This window comes from Procambarus clarkii, chromosome 6, assembly GCF_040958095.1.
Source record: "Procambarus clarkii isolate CNS0578487 chromosome 6, FALCON_Pclarkii_2.0, whole genome shotgun sequence".
Lineage (NCBI taxonomy): Eukaryota > Metazoa > Arthropoda > Malacostraca > Decapoda > Cambaridae > Procambarus > Procambarus clarkii.
Window position 1 is genome coordinate 31,181,307 of NC_091155.1, and position 20,318 is coordinate 31,201,624.

Below are 20,318 nucleotides of genomic sequence, written 5' to 3' on the forward strand. Positions count from 1 at the left end.
TTAGCAACCAACTGTTGTTATTGTTATGAACAGCCTCCTGGTGCTTCGGCGCTCATTAACTGTTTAATAATTGTAAACAAAGCCGCCAAAGATTGAGAAAAGATGTACAGGTTCGTAAGTGCTTGCGTAACTGCTTCGTGAATCCGGTCCCAGGTCTGTCCAGCTCACTATCACCCCCAATCATACACTATTTATTTGCTAATTAAATTATATTTCTTCAGTTACAGCCCCGCTCCTGTGTCAGGTAAGTCCACTACGGGCTCACCATAGCCCGTGCTACTTGGAATGTTTTGTTCCCAGTAGCTGAATCTTAAACAACAACATTATAACTGGGTCAGAGAGAACATTACCTGGGTCAGAAAGAACATTACCTGGGTCAGAGAGAACACTACCTGGGTCAGAGAGAACACTACCTGGGTCAGAGAGAACACTACCTGGGTCAGAGAGAACACTACCTGGGTCAGAGAGAACACTACCTGGGTCAGGGAGAACACTACCTGGGTCAGAGAGAACACTACCTGGGTCAGAGAGAACATTACCTGGGACAGAGAGAACATTACCTGGGACAGAGAGAACATTACTTGGGACAGAGAGAACATTACTTGGGACAGAGAGAACATTACTTGGGTCAGAGAGGACACTACCTGGGACAGAGAGAACATTACCTGGGGCAGAGAGAACATTACTTGGGTCAGAGAGAGCATTACTTGGGTCAGAGAGAGCATTACTTGGGTCAGAGAGAACATTACTTGGGTCAGAGAGAACATTACCTGGGGCAGAGAGAACACTACCTGGGTCAGAGAGAACATTACCTGGGACAGAGAGAACATTACTTGGGTCAGAGAGAACATTACCTGGGACAGAGAGAACATTACCTGGGGCAGAGAGAACACTACCTGTGTCAGAGAGAAACATTACCTGGGGTCAGAGAGAACATTACCTAGGGCAGAGAGAACATTACCTGGGTCAGAGAGAACATTTCCTGGGACAGAGAGAACATTACCTGGGTCAGAGAGAACATTACCTGGGTCAGAGAGAACATTACCTAGGCCAGAGAGAACATTACCTGGGTCAGAAAGAACATTACCTGGGACAGAGAGAACATTACTTGGGTCAAAGAGAACACTACCTGGGTCAGAGAGAACATTACCTGGGACAGAGAGAACATTACCTGGGTCAGAGAGAACATTACCTGGGTCAGAGAGAACATTACCTGGGGCAGAGAGAACATTACCTGGGTCAGAGAGAACATTACTTGGGTCAGAGAGAACACTACCTGGGTCAGAGAGAACATTACTAGGGTCACAGAGAACACTACCTGGGATAGAGAGAACATTACCTGGGAAAGAGAGAACATTACCTGGGTCAGAGACAACATTACTTGGGTCAGAGAGAACATTACCTGGGTCAGAGAGAACATTACCTGAGACAGAGAGAACATTACTTGGGTCAGAGAGAACATTACCTAGGACAGAGAGAACATTACCTGGGTCAGAGAGAACATTACCTGGGGCAGAGAGAACACTACCTAGGGCAGAGAGAACATTACCTGGGGCAGAGCGAACATTACCTGGGGCAGAGAGAACATTACCTGGGTCAGAGAGAACACTACCTAGGGCAGAGAGAACATTACCTGGGGCAGAGAGAACACTACCTGGGGCAGAGAGAACATTACCTGGGGCAGAGAGAACATTACCTGGGGCAGAAAGAACATTACCTGGGACAGAGAGAACATTACCTGGGACAGAGAGAACATTACCTGGGAAAGAGAGAACATTACCTGGGGCAGAGAGAACATTACCTGGGGGCAGAGAGAACATTACCTGAGTCAGAGAGAACATTACTTGGGTCAGAGAGAACACTACCTGGGTCAGAGAGAACATTACTTGGGTCAGAGAGAACACTACCTGGGATAGAGAGAACATTACCTGGGACAGAGAGAACATTACCTTGGTCAGAGAGAACATTACCTGAGACAGAGAGAACATTACTTGGGTCAGAGAGAACATTACCTAGGACAGAGAGAACATTACCTGGGTCAGAGAGAACATTACCTGAGACAGAGAGAACATTACTTGGGTCAGAGAGAACATTACCTAGGACAGAGAGAACATTACCTGGGACAGAGAGAACATTACCTGGGACAGAGAGAACATTACCTGGGACAGAGAGAACATTACCTGGGGGCAGAGAGAACATTACCTGGGACAGAGAGAACATTATCTAGGGCAGAGAGAACATTCCCTGGGACAGAGAGAACACTACCTGGGGCAGAGCGAACACTACCTGCGTCAGAGAGAACATTACCTGGGGCAGAAAGAACATTACCTGGGGCAGAGAGAACATTACCTGGGGGCAGAGAGAACATTACCTGGAGATACGGAACAATTGAACACATCGACAAAATTATAGAGCCATTAAAAGGGGAAAAAAGTGCTATGTTGTATTCATAGTTTTTTGCAAAAAAAAAAAAAATGATATATGGAATAATATCCCGTATAATTAATACTATGGGAATATCAGGTGTAAGAGGGAAACGGATTTTCAATATAGTAATGAAGATATTACAGAGAACATATTACATCAGTCAGAGTTCCGGTGCTGTGTTCCAGCACGCTCGGTCCACACCTCCTGTGTCATGGCAGGCGAGGCTGTGGTGCTGGGGTACTGGCCCAGGGAACCTTTACTACCAACAATTAATCAGTAAAGCACTCAGACTACTGGGACCGATTCATAACACTCAAACTTTTTACTCCTTGGAACGAAGACGAGAGAAATATCTTGTACTACACACACACACACACACACACACACACACACACACACACACACACACACACACACACACACACACACACACACACACACACACACACACACACACACACACACACACGGCCGGTGGCCGAGCGGACAGCACGCTATACACGTGATACTGTGGTCCCGGGTTCGATCCCGGGCGCCGGCGAGAAACATAGGGCAGAGTTTCTTTCACCCTATGCCCCTGTTACCTAGCAGTAAATAGGTACCTGGGAGTTAGTCAGCTGTCACGGGCTGCTTTCTAGGGTGTGTGTGTGGGGGGGGGGGAATAGTAGTAGTTAGAAACAGTTGATTGACAGTTGAGAGGCGGGCCGAAAGAGCAGTGCTCAACCCCCGCAAGCACAACTAGGTAAATACAAAATTAATTAGTAGTTAGTTACAGTTGATTTATTGATAGTTGAGAGACGGGCCGAAAGAGCAGAGCTCAACCCCCCCGCAAGCACAACTAGGTGAATACACACATGGACAATTCTGAAATCTCCACATACCTGAGTGAGATGTGATTGGAAGTGTGAAATAAAGCCAGCAAAATGTCAGGGTGCAATAATGATAATGAGAAAACACAATGTCAACATAGCAGGTTAATTAATGGTTTTTCAAATTCCTGCCCAACACACATAAAAATATCGCTGGAACAACAGTGGAAGAATTCAAGAGGGAACCTAAGAAAATTCTGTTGGAGATACTGGATCAGCCTGGCTGTGATGGCGTTGTGGGGCTCCGGGCTACCAACACAAACAGCCAGACAGACCGGACAATCACCAGAGAAGGCTGGCCTCAAGCTTGGCTGTAGGAGTGGAAAACCTCAGGAAATTATCAAGAGATAGAGATAAGGGTACAGGCGGATGATGGTAGACGTTCAAGTATCTGAGAGATAACATTACCTGTAGATACAAGATACCGGAGGCCTGAGGCTGGTCGACGAGGCCGTACACGATCTCCTCGTCGTCTTTCTCTGCCGCGAAGGTCCCGAAGAGACGGTCCCAGATGATCAGGAAGCCGCCGTAGTTCTTGTCCAGACAGTACTTGTTGGCACCTGTCAGGGAGAGACCTTCAGCTACCTTCTCTTCTGTGTGCAGGCGATGGGTCACAATAACGTGACTGAAGTAGTTTGACCAGACCACACACTAGAAGGTGAAGGGACGACGACGTTTCGGCCCGTCCTGGACCATTCTGAAGTCGATTGTGAGTGTGAGAATTCTCAAGTTGACTGTGAGACAATCGACTTGAGAATGGTCCAGGACGGACCGAAACGTCGTCGTCCCTTCACCTTCTAGTGTGTGGTCTGGTCAAACTTCTCTTCCGTTGTTGTGACAACTGCTGTGCTACTGTTTCCTCTCCTACTGCTACAACTACTTTCCCACCATTAATACTACCATTTATACTACTACAACTGCTACTTCCGCCTCCAGATATGAATTAACACCAGTAACAGGTAACTTCATGCTCAGTTGCATCTAACGCAGCCTTGTATTTCTAGCATATTCTACCAATTACAAACCGCTCAAATTATATAGGCCTGGGCGATGACCGGGCCGCGGGGAGGCTAAGCCCCGAAACCAACACAAGGTATTCACAAGGTATAGGACTTCTGGGTCAGTATGTAAATATTACTCACTATTTTGAATACAACAGGAATAAGTAACATTTCTTTCAATGATAGATTTAGAAAGATCAATCTTTTTGAGGATTCTTCCAGTCATTTGGATTGTTAAAGTCTTGCCTAAAAAGAGTTCACTAGTTATTTTATTATATAGTGTAAGAGCTTACTAGTTTTTGTGATATAATTTATTGCCAGCTTTACTTTGGGTTTTGAACTCTTAAATTTAAATGTAGATCATATGGTATAATTATAATGATGACTTGTTATTCTATACATCATAACTTTCTTATATAAAATGTACTGAAATGTTGATTAACTCAATTGTAAATAAACAACTAATTATGAATAAAGTTTTTACATTTTAAATAAATTATTTTCTGAATAATTGTATAACTGTAATTTGATATGATTCCCAAATGGTCACAGAAAATGAATTTGAATTTTGATGATGAATTTCATCATCAAAATATTCCTGTTGTATTCAACTCACTGAATGAATTTATGAATGTCAATAAAGTTTTCATGAAATAACAAAATAAACGTATTTTTGTTTTTAGTAATTATCCGTAAATGTTTAAACTGTAGAAAGTGATTTGCAATTTCTATGGTTTTATCAATAAATATTATAAAACATATTATATTATATAAAATATTATAGAACAAATCCCAAAATAACAGAAACGCGTCAGTACCAGCTTGGTAGCTTCACCAAGGTGGTAGTGCCAGGTAGAAGGGTGTTTGAGTCATTAAGCTGTCAGTGAATGGTAGTTATACACGAGCAAGAATTTCTGTCTTAAACACGTGCATCTTTGTGTTCAGTTACAAGGAGCAGAACATCACCCCTCACGAGTCTCAGGCTCCCGGCCCACACAGGTTAACACATTGTATTATGTACGTTGTGGCGAACGAAGATATGGACGGCCTGGTTTATGTGAACGATATTATAGGATATGAACAAAGAGAACGGGTTTGGTGACGTTTTCTTTGGTGACGGGTTGGTTTACCAACCCGTCACCAAAGAAAGCCTCACCGGGATAACATTACATTTGTCAAGTACTGACATATTGCCGTTCGTGGCAGGTTACTTTGTACTTATTGAGTCCAACTTTTGTTATGTTGGAAACAATGAGTCAAAACGTACCCAGAACACCTGACATGGCAATATACTGCAGCGATGTGCGTTGTGGCCAAAACGGCAGCATTTCCCTTACCATGGTGGACGCGGTGGTGAGAAGGCGTGTTGATGAACCACTCAAGTGGACCGCACTTGCCGATCATCTCCGTGTGGATGATGAACTGGACCAGCAGGTTGAGGTGGAAGTGGACGCAGATGGCGGGTAGGGGGACGCCCAGCAGCGCCATGGGCTGGTAGTACCCGATGGCACACAGTCGCTGGAACATGGACTGTCTGAGGGCGACGGAGACGTTGTAGTCCTCGTGGGAGTGGTGGACCTGGTGCCACGCCCAGATCACGCTCACCTCTGTAGGGACACCAAGGGAGAGGTGGGTAGTGCCCAGCTGTGGTGGTGATGAGGGGGGGGGCAGGTCCTCTAAGGGAGTGATGATGGGGTACTCTGCGTGGGCATTGTAGTAACTAACCAGATAGATGACACAATGGGCTTCGAGTGCTAATACTCGACCCTGCAAGCACACTTATGTGAGTGTACACACACACACACACACACACACACACACACACACACACACACACACACACACACACACACACACACACACACACACACACACACACACACACACACACACACAGCTGCATATATGTCCCACATATATATCCCACAGTACATATCCCACAGGGCTCTGTACTCAGCCCTATCTTGTTTCTGAAATATGTAAATGATCTTCTGGAGGGTATAGATTCATTTCTCTCAATGTTTGCGGATGATGCCAAAATTATGAGAAGGATTAATACAGAGGAGGACTGCTTGAGGCTTCAAGAAGACCTAGACAAGCTGGAGGAATGGTCGATTAAATGGTTGTTAGAGTTTAACCCAAGCAAATGTAATGTAATGAAGATAGGTGTAGGGAGCAGGAGGCCAGATACAAAGTATCATCTGGGAGATGAAATACTTCAAGAGTCAGAGAAAGAAAAAGACTTGGGGGATGATATCACGCCAGACCTGTCTCCTGCAGCCCATGTCAAAAGGATAACATCAGCGGCATATGCCAGGCTGGCCAACATAAGAACGGCATTCAGAAACTTGTGTAAGGAATCATTCAGAACTTTGTATACCACATATGTCAGGCCAATCCTGGAGTATGCAGCCCCAGCATGGAGTCCATATCTAGTCAAGAATAAGACTAAACTGGAAAAGGTTCAAAAGTTTGCCACCAGACTAGTACCCGAGCTGAGAGGTATGAGCTACGAGGAGAGACTACGGGAATTAAACCTCACTTCGCTGGAAGACAGAAGAGTTAGGGGGGACATGATCACCACATTCAAGATTCTCAAGGGAATTGATAGGGTAGATAAAGACAGTCTATTTAACACAAGGGGCACACGTACTAGGCACGCACTAGGCACTCAGTTTCCACTCAGGTGGAAACTGAGTGCCCAAGTGAGACACAGAGATATTAGAAAGAACTTTTTTAGTGTCAGAGTGGTTGACAAATGGAATGCATTATGAAGTGATGTGGTGGAGGCCGACTCCATATACAATTTCAAGTGTAGATATGATAGAGCCCAATAGGCTCAGGAACCTGTACACCTGTTGATTGACGGTTGAGAGGCGGGACCAAAGAGCCAGAGTTCAACCCCCGCAAGCACAATTCAGTGAGTACAATTAGGTGAGTACACACACACACACACACACACACACACACACACACACACACACACACACACACACACACACACACACACACACACACACACACACACACACACACACATACACGAAAAAAAGCGCGTACACAGGCGCGCACACATACGAAAATGTGATGAAAAATACCACACCAGCAACTTACCGTGAGAGGCGCGGTGGAACCAGTAGTAGACGAAGTCTGCGGCCAGGAAGCCTGCCCACCAGGCGGCCGCCGAGTTCCAGGGGATGTCGATAAAGCGGTACTGGTACAGCCACAGGTACCCGCTCATCTCGAACCACCGGGTGAACAACCTAGAGCACGACCACGTATGGTAATCAGCGGGAGCGAGCACACGTCTAAACTACTCCTTCAGGGGTTAGGGGGAAACATGTCTAAACTACTCCTTCAGGGGTTAGGGGGAAACATGTCTAAACTACTCCTTCAGGGGTTAGGGGGAAACATGTCTAAACTACTCCTTCAGGGGTTAGGGGGAAACATGTCTAAACTACTCCTTCAGGGGTTAGGGAGGACATGTCTAAACTACTCCTTCAGGGGTTAGGGAGGACATGTCTAAACTACTCATTCTGTCTATAGTATACATTGGGAGACTTTGATAGGAGTGCAATAAGAACAGGCTGGGTGGAGAGAGGAACATATAAGAACATGTATAGGGTGAGTAGCTGAAAGAACATTAAATAATATATGTGGGGTGACAATGGAGGGAAGAACATGAAAGAAGAATATATTCAACTAGCGGGAATAATGCACATCCAACAGGAAGTTTAATGTGATTCTACAGGACAAACAAAATGCAAACTCCATGACTGATTGTCAATCGTGGAGCTTAATTAATAAGCACCAGGACCGACCAGTCCTTATAGACGATCAATGGTGCGGTGGTCACGATGCTGTGTACATTTTGGTGGTGATCTGGACGCCATGGGTTCGAGTCCTGGTGGGTCATTTAGAGTCTGAACCATAAACAATGAATGCAAGCTGGATTTTTGTCTTGATTTTGGAAGGACATGGGTAAGAACAGGTCTGGGAATAGACATTGTATGGGCTTGCAATTTGCATTATTGTGGCAAAAAGTTTAACTGGTTACAAGAATATATTGGATAGGTATATAGGTGAGAAGGGTGACTTATATGGACCAAAAGGCCTCATATGGTGCTCCCTAATTCTTATCTTGTTATTGATCTGAGAGAATTGTTAAGGATTTGTATTTTGCACTACTATACGTACCTTAATTTTCTGCCTAACTGTTTTTGCTAGTTTGACAAATTGTTGATGTAGACAGATTTCCCAATTCTTAATTCGTTTGTATATAGCTTCCTCTTTTTCGATAAGATTTTTTAGTGCCATTGTTAATTTTGTGTCGTTATTATTGTTAAACATAATTAATTTGATATACTACATTCATAGGCTTCAAGTAGAAAGTTTTTAGTGTATTTTAATTTGCATCAACATTATAATTGTCAACTCACACGCCTCTGGAGTCGTGCCACATCCAGTTACCAAGTAACTTCTTTATATCACAAAATCAGCTCTACGGAAGTCTGGCATCCTAACAGTTTTCATTCCACACTCTCCCATGCTATGTTATATCTGGCCTCCTGTAACCACTGTTCTCTAACTAGCTCCCTATTCCAGTGTTCTTTAGTGTTCCTTTGTTGCTAGCCACTATGCCTAAAATATGATTTCCTCATGCTGGCGCTATAGTATGTTATGAAAGCACATTATTAATTTAGAGAAAAATGTATTCTACGTCAGTATTCCCTGTTTTATTATTCCAATTTATTCTATCAATATTAAAGTCAACGAAAATGTAACTTTTGTTACATTTTCATTTTCACATTAGACATGAAAGATAATCATTCCTTTCATTGTGTTAGTTTGGTGACCATCATATATTCAAATTTTTAGGCTAGCATTAGCTAGGCTAGCTAGGCTAGTTTGTGTGTATTACACAGTTCTGATTCCCTGTTTGACATCCTAGTTATATTTTCTCTGTGTATATTGCTACTCATCCTCCTCGCTAAATTAGTCTATCAGAGGGAAATATTGTGTATTCTGCTGGAGAAAGACGTAAAGCCTCATGCGGGAGCAGCACCAGGGTACATCATGGGCCAGTGACGCATACCAGGAAAAATGCACTAACCGGCTTTTGTGTGGAACAAGTTCTAGTTATATCCAGATAAACCTAACACTGTATTTTCCACCGTGGATCAGTTCTTGTCCTTGACTGCATGACTTGTTTTTCTGCACCCAATTTACGTCAATATCTGCCTGCTCCTCCTACCCTCTTGCTCCACCCTGAGTTAGAGGGAGGAGTAAGTACTGGCTGAAGGAACACACAAAACATGCAATGGAGTGCACAGAGCTTTGTAAGAATGTAAATAAGGGACTATAAGAATACAGAAGAATGCCGGATGCATAATAGTCCATGCGAGACAGTTTTAATTTTCAAAATAATAATTGAAATAATAATAATTAAAAGAACAGACGTGAGTGAATATGAATGTAGTAATATGTATGAATGTGCTCAGTGAGCCGTTGTCATGTATATTTAATTAATTGTTCAATAGAATCGATCATTGAACCGCAATGTTCGGCGTTGTGAACACGGGCACGAATTTTAGGTTAAGTGGGTTAGTTTACCTGTCTCGAATTATCAACCAGTTAGCTAATTGTGTATTGTGGGAGACTTGATTTAATCGATAATCGCAACGTGCATTCGTACACACCTTAGATAAAATAGATTATAGTAAGTATTCAGAACATGACTTTACTAAGGGCGCTCATGTTTGATAAACATTGATATTCTCTTTGGCATATTTGCTGTGGTTGACACTGGAGAGGAATGTGACGATGTGTACCTCGACTTTAACAATGGTTTCGATTCTGTACCTGACGAAAACTACATCAGGAAGGCATGGGTGTTTCAGTCAGCTTCACCAGGAACAACAGGGAGACTACCAGCTGGATATTTGGAATTAGGAAGGAACTACTGCCACAAGGAGATGGCTTACTGTCAGGCATTTGGAGTCATATTGAGATCAGATTCATGTTGTATGAACTGTGTTGTCTGAGTAATTTTGATCACACGTTAGCCCCAGACTCTGATGATGTAGAATGCTGAGGAGGTGCTAATTTCTATATCTTCATGGTATGATGGGTTTATATTAGTTCTCATTCAAATTGTCTCATCATCCTAATATTGTGATATTAAGTGAGTCAATATCTGTCCCGCCACTCTAATGGTAAACTACATTTTAATTTAATATATATCACTTTGCAAATTGTAGGCCGAATGTTACTGTGTGCCAAATATGTAAGATTGATTTAGATTACTGTACACCTGATTAGTCCAGCCATTATTCGTAACGAGTTACGTAGTTGTTACGGATAGAGCTTCTGATTCTAAATCTGAATGGAGTGAAATCCGAGTGGGGGAACCCTCTGTAAGTGGAGGACCCCAGATCTGTGTCTTCGGACCTGTGTTGTCTACCATAGACGTCGATGTTTTCGACTCAGGATTCAACAGCAACATTAATACATTTGCAAATGATACAAAAAGGACGATGAATAAATTTAAAAATAATAAAAATTGCTACGAAACGATTTCAGTACGCTTTTAAATTGGACGAAACATTGACAGATGCAGCTTATTGCTGACGTATGTAAGTTTAGGAGCCAAAGTGATGTTAGTAGAAACCGGATATTAGTAGCTGAACAACGTCTAAAGTTCAAAATCTAAATAAAAAAAACATCTAGAAATCATTATTAGTAGGGACATTAAACCAAAAACCAGCCACTGGTTTTTGGGTTAAAACCAGCCACATTTATGAAATAAAGCAAATAGGATACTAAGATTTGTATCTAGAAGCGTTAACAATGTGAACCTCTAATGTTATTTTTCAGTTTTAAATTGCCCTCGTTTTGATTTAAATTATACACTTTAGTTCTAGGTAGCCTACTATAGCGCGGGCATAAACTCACAGGAACGCGTACAGTGAAGAATGATAGAGTAAATCCCAGGAAGTAGAGACCTTCTTTACAAAGACAGACCAGGAGGGCTTAATAACATTCATCAGCAAGGCAGGAGAAAGAAGCGACATGACTGAAGGACTGAGCTGGATAAAGTGGTATTACAAATGCTAAATCTATAGGATTGTAAGTAACGCTAAATAGAACATGATATAATGTGTAATAGATTCTGAAGAGAAGTGGGTAAATATTGGTTTGGAAATAGGGTTGTTGAATTGTGGAACACATTGCCAATTAACATAACAGATGTGAACTCACTAGACTGTTAGAAGGCTAGGTTAGACAAATACATGAGTGGGTGGTATTCGGTGTTATAAAGGAGCTGCCTAACATTGGTGAGAAAGTATTCTGTAGTTTCCTCAGTTTTTCATGTTCTACTTCCCAAAGCGTTAATCTATTCTTCCTTTGCACTAGCTTGTAAGACAGTCTCGCGGAACGTCTACGATAGGCTGCGTAGCGGCGCATACTTAGCACATGATGTGTTGAGGGGCTCAGGGTTGTCACTTGGGTACATAGTGTCGGAGTGTACATAGTGTCGGAGTGTACATAGTGTCGGAGTGTACATAGTGTCGGAGTGTACATAGTGTCGGAGTGTACATAGCATCAGGGTGCTGGGGGGAGCACAGAGACCTGGCCAACTCCAACATGGAGGCGGAAGTCGACGGAGCGTTTGTTGACAAATGTAATTTGTGTTTCTATAATAATAATAATAATAAATAAATAATAAACTTTTATTCAGGAAAAGTACATACATAGTTGATATACAAACATAATGTTGGATTTATAGATAGAGCTCATACATACAATACCTAAATCCACTAATACGCATAGCGTTTCGGGCAAGGAAACTGTGTTTATGTGTTTTGCGTTTATGTCGTTACATAAACACTGAAACACGGTAAATATAACGTTAAGGTTATAATTATTAATAAAATGTTAAATTTTAGTTCCTAGTCCAGTCCTCTCTGCCACGGCAAGGTTCTGTACCATCATATACAACGGCAAACAGCCCACCCGTCAGCACAGTAAGCAACCCACCCGTCAGCACAGTAAGCAACCCACCCGTCAGCACAGTAAGCAACCCACCCGTCAGCACAGTAAGCAACCCACCCGTCAGCACAGTAAACAACCCACCCGTCAGCACAGTAAACAACCCACCCGTCAGCACAGTAAGCAACCCACCCGTCAGCACAGTAAGCAACCCACCCGTCAGCACAGTAAGCAACCCACCCGTCAGCACAGTAAGCAACCCACCCGTCAGCACAGTAAGCAACCCACCCGTCAGCACAGTAAACAACCCACCCGTCTGTGTCAAACGATCACATGAAGTGGTTAAAGCTGAATCTATTGGTCGATATGCTGACGATGAAAACAATAAATTATACTGTTGGTTTGGTCGTGAGGGTAGGCTATTTTTTTCACTAGGCTGGAAAAACAAATTGAAAAGCAGAGCTGAACCGGTAATTTTGAGATTTTGAACATTACACCTCAGTTTGCTGGAACATCTTGAACCCCAGTTCACGGAGGAGTGGTCGCGTGTGCCTCTGGAACATCTAGGACCCCGGTTCGAGACTTCCATTACTCTTAAAAATCACATTTCACACCATTGTCAGTTTGGTAGTTTTAATTTGGTGTTGGACCTAAGACCTATCAGCCGTGGGAGGGCTATTAAGGCCACCACAACAGATTACTAACCAACCAGCAAGTATACTTTAGTCTTTAACATAATCAAAGGCTAAAGTAAACTCAGTGTATTTGCCCCGGGAAGCTGGGTACACCTTAGTGTATATGCCCCGAGAAGCTGGGTACACCTTAGTGTATATGCACCGGGAAGCTGGGTACACCTTAGTGTATATGTACCGGGAAGCTGGGTACACCTTAGTGTATATGTACCGGGAAGCTGGGTACATCTTAGTGTATATGTACCGGGAAGCTGGGTACACCTTAGTGTATATGTACCGGGAAGCTGGGTACACCTTAGTGTATATGTACCGGGAAGCTGGGTACATCTTAGTGTATATGTACCGGGAAGCTGGGTACACCTTAGTGTATATGTACCGGGAAGCTGGGTACACCTTAGTGTATATGTACCGAGAAGCTGGGTACACCTTAGTGTATATGTACCGAGAAGCTGGGTACACCTTAGTGTATATGTACCGGGAAGCTGGGTACACCTTAGTGTATATGTACCGGGAAGCTGGGTACACCTTAGTGTATATGTACCGAGAAGCTGGGTACACCTTAGTGTATATGTACCGGGAAGCTGGGTACATCTTAGTGTATTCACATGAGTGTTGGCACCCGACGAGCCCCACAAACGCCTGTTGTCTCCCAAGGCCAAACATCACCGGTTATACCTGTTGTGGCGGGCAATAGATATGTAGCGGACATATCAAGTCTTATGCAATATAAGACTTGATATATATACTTTTGTACTCGGGAGCCCGCGAATAGCAGGTACTAATAGTATGGGGAAGTCTCAACCAGTGAGCCTCCTGTTGCTAGGAAGGTGTGGGGCGGATCCTAGGTAGTGGGCTGGGTGCTGGGTAGATGTTCTCTACTCCCCCACTATCTCGCCTCACTACCAGGAACGTGCCGGACACTACAGTAACTTTCTGTAGATAATTGAGGGCTCACAAGCCTCTCGAGACCGCACAGGAGACGGTAACCACAGCCATGGGGTCCAGAATGCACACACCTACACCCCACTACCCCACCACCCAGTAAAAACTCGCATAGCCCGGGGCTCCACCCTGATGGGTCTGCTTCAGAGGGCCTTCCCCGGTTTATCCCGACTAAGGTCAAAGGCAGGGGGGAAAGAGTGTGGGAGGGAGGGTAATAAAAGGAGGCCTGCTCGAGGACCGGGCCCCAGGGACATTGAGCCCCAAAATCATCGCAGGGTAACCCTGAAATAACCAAATTGGATAATAACATAAATAACTCCAAGAACATGCGAGGCGTGTAGCCTTTAGGCTTAACGCAGAAGTGAAGAGGGATTAGGTTTATATTCTCTTTGTAGTTTTACACTTGGGCTAAATGAAGGTTGAGTGAAGCTTCTCCAGGAACCGTGGGACGGAACACCCAGGGGTGACGGGGAACACCCAGGGGTGACGGGGAACACCCAGGGGTGACGGGGAACACCAAGGGGGTGACGGAGAACACCCAGGGGTGACGGGGAACACCCAGGGGTGACGGGGAACACCAAGGGGGTGACGGAGAACACCCAGGGGTGACGGGGAACACCAAGGGGTGACGGGGAACACCAAGGGGGTGAGGGGTAACACCCAGGGGTGACGGGGTACACCAAAAGGGTGACGGGGAACACCAAGGGGGTGAGGGGTAACACCCAGGGGTGACGGGGTACACCAAGGGGTGACGGGGAACACCAAAGGGTGACGGAGAACACCAAGGGGGTGACGGGGAACACCAAGGGGTGACGGGGAACACCAAGGGGGTGACGGGGAACACCAAGGGGGTGACGGGGAACACCAAAGGGTGACGGGGTACACCAAGGGGTGACGGAGAACACCCAGGGGTGACGGGGAACACCAAAAGGGTGACGGGGAACACGAAGGGGGTGACGGGGAACACCAAAAGGGTGACGGGGAACACCAAAGGGTGACGGAGAACACCAAGGGGGTGACGGGGAACACCAAGGGGTGACGGGGAACACCAAGGGGGTGACGGGGAACACCCAGGGGGTGACGGGGAACACCAAAAGGGTGACGGGGAACACGAAGGGGGTGACGGGGAACACCAAAAGGGTGACGGGGAACACCAAGGGGGTGAGGGGTAACACCCAGGGGTGACGGGGTACACCAAAAGGGTGACGGGGAACACCAAGGGGGTGAGGGGTAACACCCAGGGGTGACGGGGTACACCAAGGGGTGACGGGGAACACCAAAGGGTGACGGAGAACACCAAAAGGGTGACGGGGAACACCAAGGGGGTGAGGGGTAACACCCAGGGGTGACGGGGTACACCAAGGGGTGACGGGGAACACCAAGGGGGTGAGGGGTAACACCCAGGGGTGACGGGGTACACCAAAAGGGTGACGGGGAACACCAAGGGGGTGAGGGGTAACACCCAGGGGTGACGGGGTACACCAAGGGGTGACGGGGAACACCAAAGGGTGACGGAGAACACCAAGGGGGTGACGGGGAACACCAAGGGGTGACGGGGAACACCAAAAGGGTGACGGGGAACACGAAGGGGGTGACGGGGAACACCAAAAGGGTGACGGGGAACACGAAGGGGGTGACGGGGAACACCAAAAGGGTGACGGGGAACACCAAAGGGTGACGGAGAACACCAAGGGGGTGACGGGGAACACCAAGGGGTGACGGGGAACACCAAGGGGGTGACGGGGAACACCCAGGGGGTGACGGGGAACACCAAAAGGGTGACGGGGAACACGAAGGGGGTGACGGGGAACACCAAAAGGGTGACGGGGAACACCAAGGGGGTGAGGGGTAACACCCAGGGGTGACGGGGTACACCAAAAGGGTGACGGGGAACACCAAGGGGGTGAGGGGTAACACCCAGGGGTGACGGGGTACACCAAGGGGTGACGGGGAACACCAAAGGGTGACGGAGAACACCAAAAGGGTGACGGGGAACACCAAGGGGGTGAGGGGTAACACCCAGGGGTGACGGGGTACACCAAGGGGTGACGGGGAACACCAAAGGGTGACGGAGAACACCAAGGGGGTGACGGGGAACACCAAGGGGTGACGGGGAACACCAAGGGGGTGACGGGGAACACCAAGGGGGTGACGGGGAACACCAAAGGGTGACGGGGTACACCAAGGGGTGACGGAGAACACCCAGGGGTGACGGGGAACACCAAAGGGTGACGGGGAACACCAAGGGGTGACGGGGAACACCAAGGGGGTTACGGGGAACGGAACACCAAGGGGTGACGGGGAACACCAAGGGGGGTTACGGGGAACACCAAAGGGTGACGGGGTACACCAAGGGGTGACGGAGAACACCAAGGGGTGACGGGGAACACCAAAGGGTGACGGGGTACACCAAAGGGTGACGGGGAACACCAAGGGGTGACGGAGAACACCAAGGGGTGACGGGGAACACCAAGGGGTGACGGGGAACACCAAGGGGTGACGGGGAACACCAAAGGGTGACGGGGAACACCAAGGGGGTGACGGGGTACACCAAGGGGTGACGGGGAACACCAAGGGGGTGACGGGGAACACCAAAGGGTGACGGGGAACACCAAGGGGTGACGGGGTACACCAAAGGGTGACGGGGTACACCAAAGGGTGACGGGGAACACCAAGGGGTGACGGGGAACACCAAGGGGTGACGGGGTGCACCAAGGGGTGACGGGGAACACCAAGGGGGTGACGGGGAACACCAAAGGGTGACGGGGAACACCAAGGGGTGACGGGGTACACCAAAGGGTGACGGGGTACACCAAAGGGTGACGGGGAACACCAAGGGGTGACGGGGAACACCAAGGGGTGACGGGGAACACCAAAGGGTGACGGGGTACACCAAAGGGTGACGGGGTACACCAAAGGGTGACGGGGAACACCAAGGGGTGACGGGGAACACCAAGGGGTGACGGGGAACACCAAAGGGTGACGGGGTACACCAAAGGGTGACGGAGAACACCAAGGGGTGACGGAGAACACCAAGGGGTGACGGAGAACACCAAGGGGTGACGGAGAACACCAAGGGGTGACTGGGAACACCAAAGGGTGACGGGGAACACCAAAGGGTGACGGGGAACACCAAAGGGTGACGGGGAACACCAAGGGGTGACGGGGAACACCAAGGGGTGACGGGGAACACCAAAGGGTGACGGGGAACACCAAAGGGTGACGGAGAACACCAAGGGGTGACTGGGAACACCAAAGGGTGACGGGGTACACCAAGGGGTGACGGGGAACACCAAAGGGTGACTGGGAACACCAAAGGGTGACTGGGAACACCAAGGGGTGACTGGGAACACCAAAGGGTGACGGAGAACACCAAAGGGTGACGGGGAACACCAAGGGGGTGACGGAGAACACCAAAGGGTGACGGGGAACACCAAGGGGTGACGGGGAACACCAAAGGGTGACGGGGTACACCAAAGGGTGACGGGGCACACCAAAGGGTGACGGGGTACACCAAGGGGTGACGGCGTACACTAAGAGGTGACGCAGGATGTGAGGGTTCGCCGCCTCCACAACACCCTTGTGTTGACCCAAGTCTGCGTAGAGAACGATGCTAATTCCATTCTGTTTACTACGCCAGATAATACGCAAACTACGCCACAGAGTACACAGACTACGCCACAGAGTGCACAGGCTACGCCACAGTGAACACAGGCTACGCCACAGAGTACACAGACTACGCCACAGAGTACACAGGCTACGCCACAGAGTACACAGACTACGCCACAGAGTGCACAGGCTACGCCACAGTGAACACAGGCTACGCCACAGAGTACACAGACTACGCCACAGAGTACACAGGCTACGCCACAGAGTACACAGACAACGCCACAGAGTACACAGACAACGCCACAGAGTACACAGACAACGCCACAGAGTACACAGACAACGCCACAGAGTACACAGACTACGCCACAGAGCACACAGACTACGCCACAGAGTACTCAGACTACACCACAGAGCACACAGACTACGCCACAGAGCACACAATCTACGCCACAGAGTACTCAGACTACACCACAGAGTACACAGGCTACGCCACAGAGCACACAATCTACGCCACAGAGCACACAGACTACGCCACAGAGCACACAGACTACGCCACAGAGCACACAGACTACGCCACAGAGAACACAGACTACGCCACAGAGTACTCAGGCTACGCCACAGTACACAGACAACGCCACAGCGCACACAGACTACGCCACAGAGTACACAGACAACGCCACAGCGCACACAGACTACGCCACAGAGTACACAGACTACGCCACAGAGCACACAGACTACGCCACAGTGTACACAGACTACGCCACAGAGCACACAGACTACGCCACAGTGAACACAGGCTATGCCACAGAGCACACAGACTACGCCACAGAGTACAGTAATAGTTTCTCAGTAGCAGGAACAATAACTTAAATTAAAAACACTTACAAGACTGTCAGGCAGAGACCCACCTTATCTTTGTCTCATAAGAAAACATTATAAATTGTAGACGTCAATCTCAGTATGGTCGAGGCCTAACTTGTAGGTCAGGCAACATGGTCGACGCCTAACTTGTTGGTCAGGCAACATGGTCGAGGCTTAACTTGTTGGTCAGGCAACATGGTCGAGGCCTAACTTGTAGGTCAGGCAACATGGTCGAGGCCTAACTTGTAGGTCAGGCAACATGGTCGACGCCTAACTTGTTGGTCAGGCAACATGGTCGAGGCCTAACTTGTAGGTCAGGCAACATGGTCGAGGCCTAACTTGAAGGTCAGGCAACATGGTCGAGGCCTAACTTGTAGGTCAGGCAACATAGTCGAGGCCTAACTTGTAGGTCAGGCAACATGGTCGAGGCCTAACTTGTAGGTCAGGCAACATGGTCGAGGCCTAACTTGTAGGTCAGGCAACATGGTCGAGGCCTAACTTAAAGGTCAGGCAACATGGTCGAGGCCTAACTTGTAGGTCAGGCAACATGGTCGAGGCCTAACTTGAAGGTCAGGCAACATGGTCGAGGCCTAACTTGTAGGTCAGGCAACATGGTCGAGGCCTAACTTGTAGGTCAGGCAACATGGTCGAGGCCTAACTTGTAGGTCAGGCAACATGGTCGAGGCCTAACTTGAAGGTCAGGCAACATGATCGAGGCTTAACTTGTAGGTCAGGCAACATGGTAGAGGCCTAACTTGATGGTCAGGCAACATGATGGAGGCCTAACTTGATGGTCAGGCAACGTGGTCGAGGCCTAACTTGTAGGTCAGGCAACATGGTCGAAGCCTAACTTGAAGGTCAGGCAACATGGTCGAGGCCTAACTTGTTCGTCAGGCAACATGGTCGAGGACTAACTTGTAGATCAGGCAACATGGTCGAGGCCTAACTTGTAGATCAGGCAACATGGTCGAGGCCTAACTTGTAGGTCAGGCAACATGGTCGAGGCCTAACTTGTAGGTCAGGCAACATGGTCGAGGCCTAACTTGTAGGTCAGGCAACATGGTCGAGGCCTAACTTGTAGGTCAGGCAACATGGTCGAGGCCTAACTTGTAGGTCAGGCAACATGGTCGAGGCTTAACTTGTACTAGATCCTCTCCCAACCCACCAGAGGACCCAAAACAGAAAACGGGACAGTACGTTACTTTCAACCAACCGCCACCATTTTCTAATACGACAATTTCTGACCTTATGTAACCCATACGAGCGAAATTCGGCGTCCTCTGTAGGAGGACAGGTTGGATAGTTTGTGTATATCTCTATTGTTAGCCTCAGTTCAGAAGGCCCTATGGTCGAACACTTCGCCCCATGTTCACCGCTGCTCTTGGAAAGTGAGGTCGGTGAAGGAACATGTTCAGACCGACCTCCAGGCTGTGACTGATAAGGCAACATGATCCGCTGAACAAGTTCAGCATGAATGCAACCTGGACCATTATTTCCTGGAACTTGTTAATATATTTAAAAAATATTTGACCATGATAAAAAAAATTGCACTTGTTCTTAACACGCTATGTCTGTGCTTGTTCTTCATTCTTATACGGTGTATAGCCCCTGAAGTAACAGTCTAAGAATGGTAGTGTCAATAACTAACATGCAGAGAAGAGCACATTCATATTCTCATATATTTGTCAAGATAAGCATGGATAAGCCGCGAGACGCAAGTCGCTGCGTCATTGTTTCTCGCGAAGACATGATAATAGCATTCTAGACATGATAATAGACATTCACATATATCTACCTACCCATATATATATATATATATATATATATATATATATATATATATATATATATATATATATATATATATATATATATTATATTATATGTAAAATCGTTGAAACAATCCTCGCTTCTTGCTTTTACCT

General features: G+C 47.2%; 1 protein-coding gene across 1 annotated transcript in view; it reads right to left on the bottom strand.

The window, feature by feature from the left end:
* Positions 1-3,106: 3,106 nt before the first annotated feature.
* LOC138354098 (alkylglycerol monooxygenase-like) overlaps positions 3,107-20,318 on the bottom strand; it is a 30,640-nt gene continuing 13,428 nt past the window's right edge. Inside the window, exons 2-4 of the mRNA XM_069307925.1 lie at positions 7,412-7,560; positions 5,635-5,904; positions 3,107-3,856 (exon numbers count right to left, since the gene is read on the bottom strand). Coding sequence (XP_069164026.1) covers positions 3,579-3,856; positions 5,635-5,904; positions 7,412-7,538 — 675 coding nt within the window. The 5' untranslated portion in view covers positions 7,539-7,560 and the 3' untranslated portion in view covers positions 3,107-3,578. The remainder of the gene's footprint in view (positions 3,857-5,634; positions 5,905-7,411; positions 7,561-20,318) is intronic.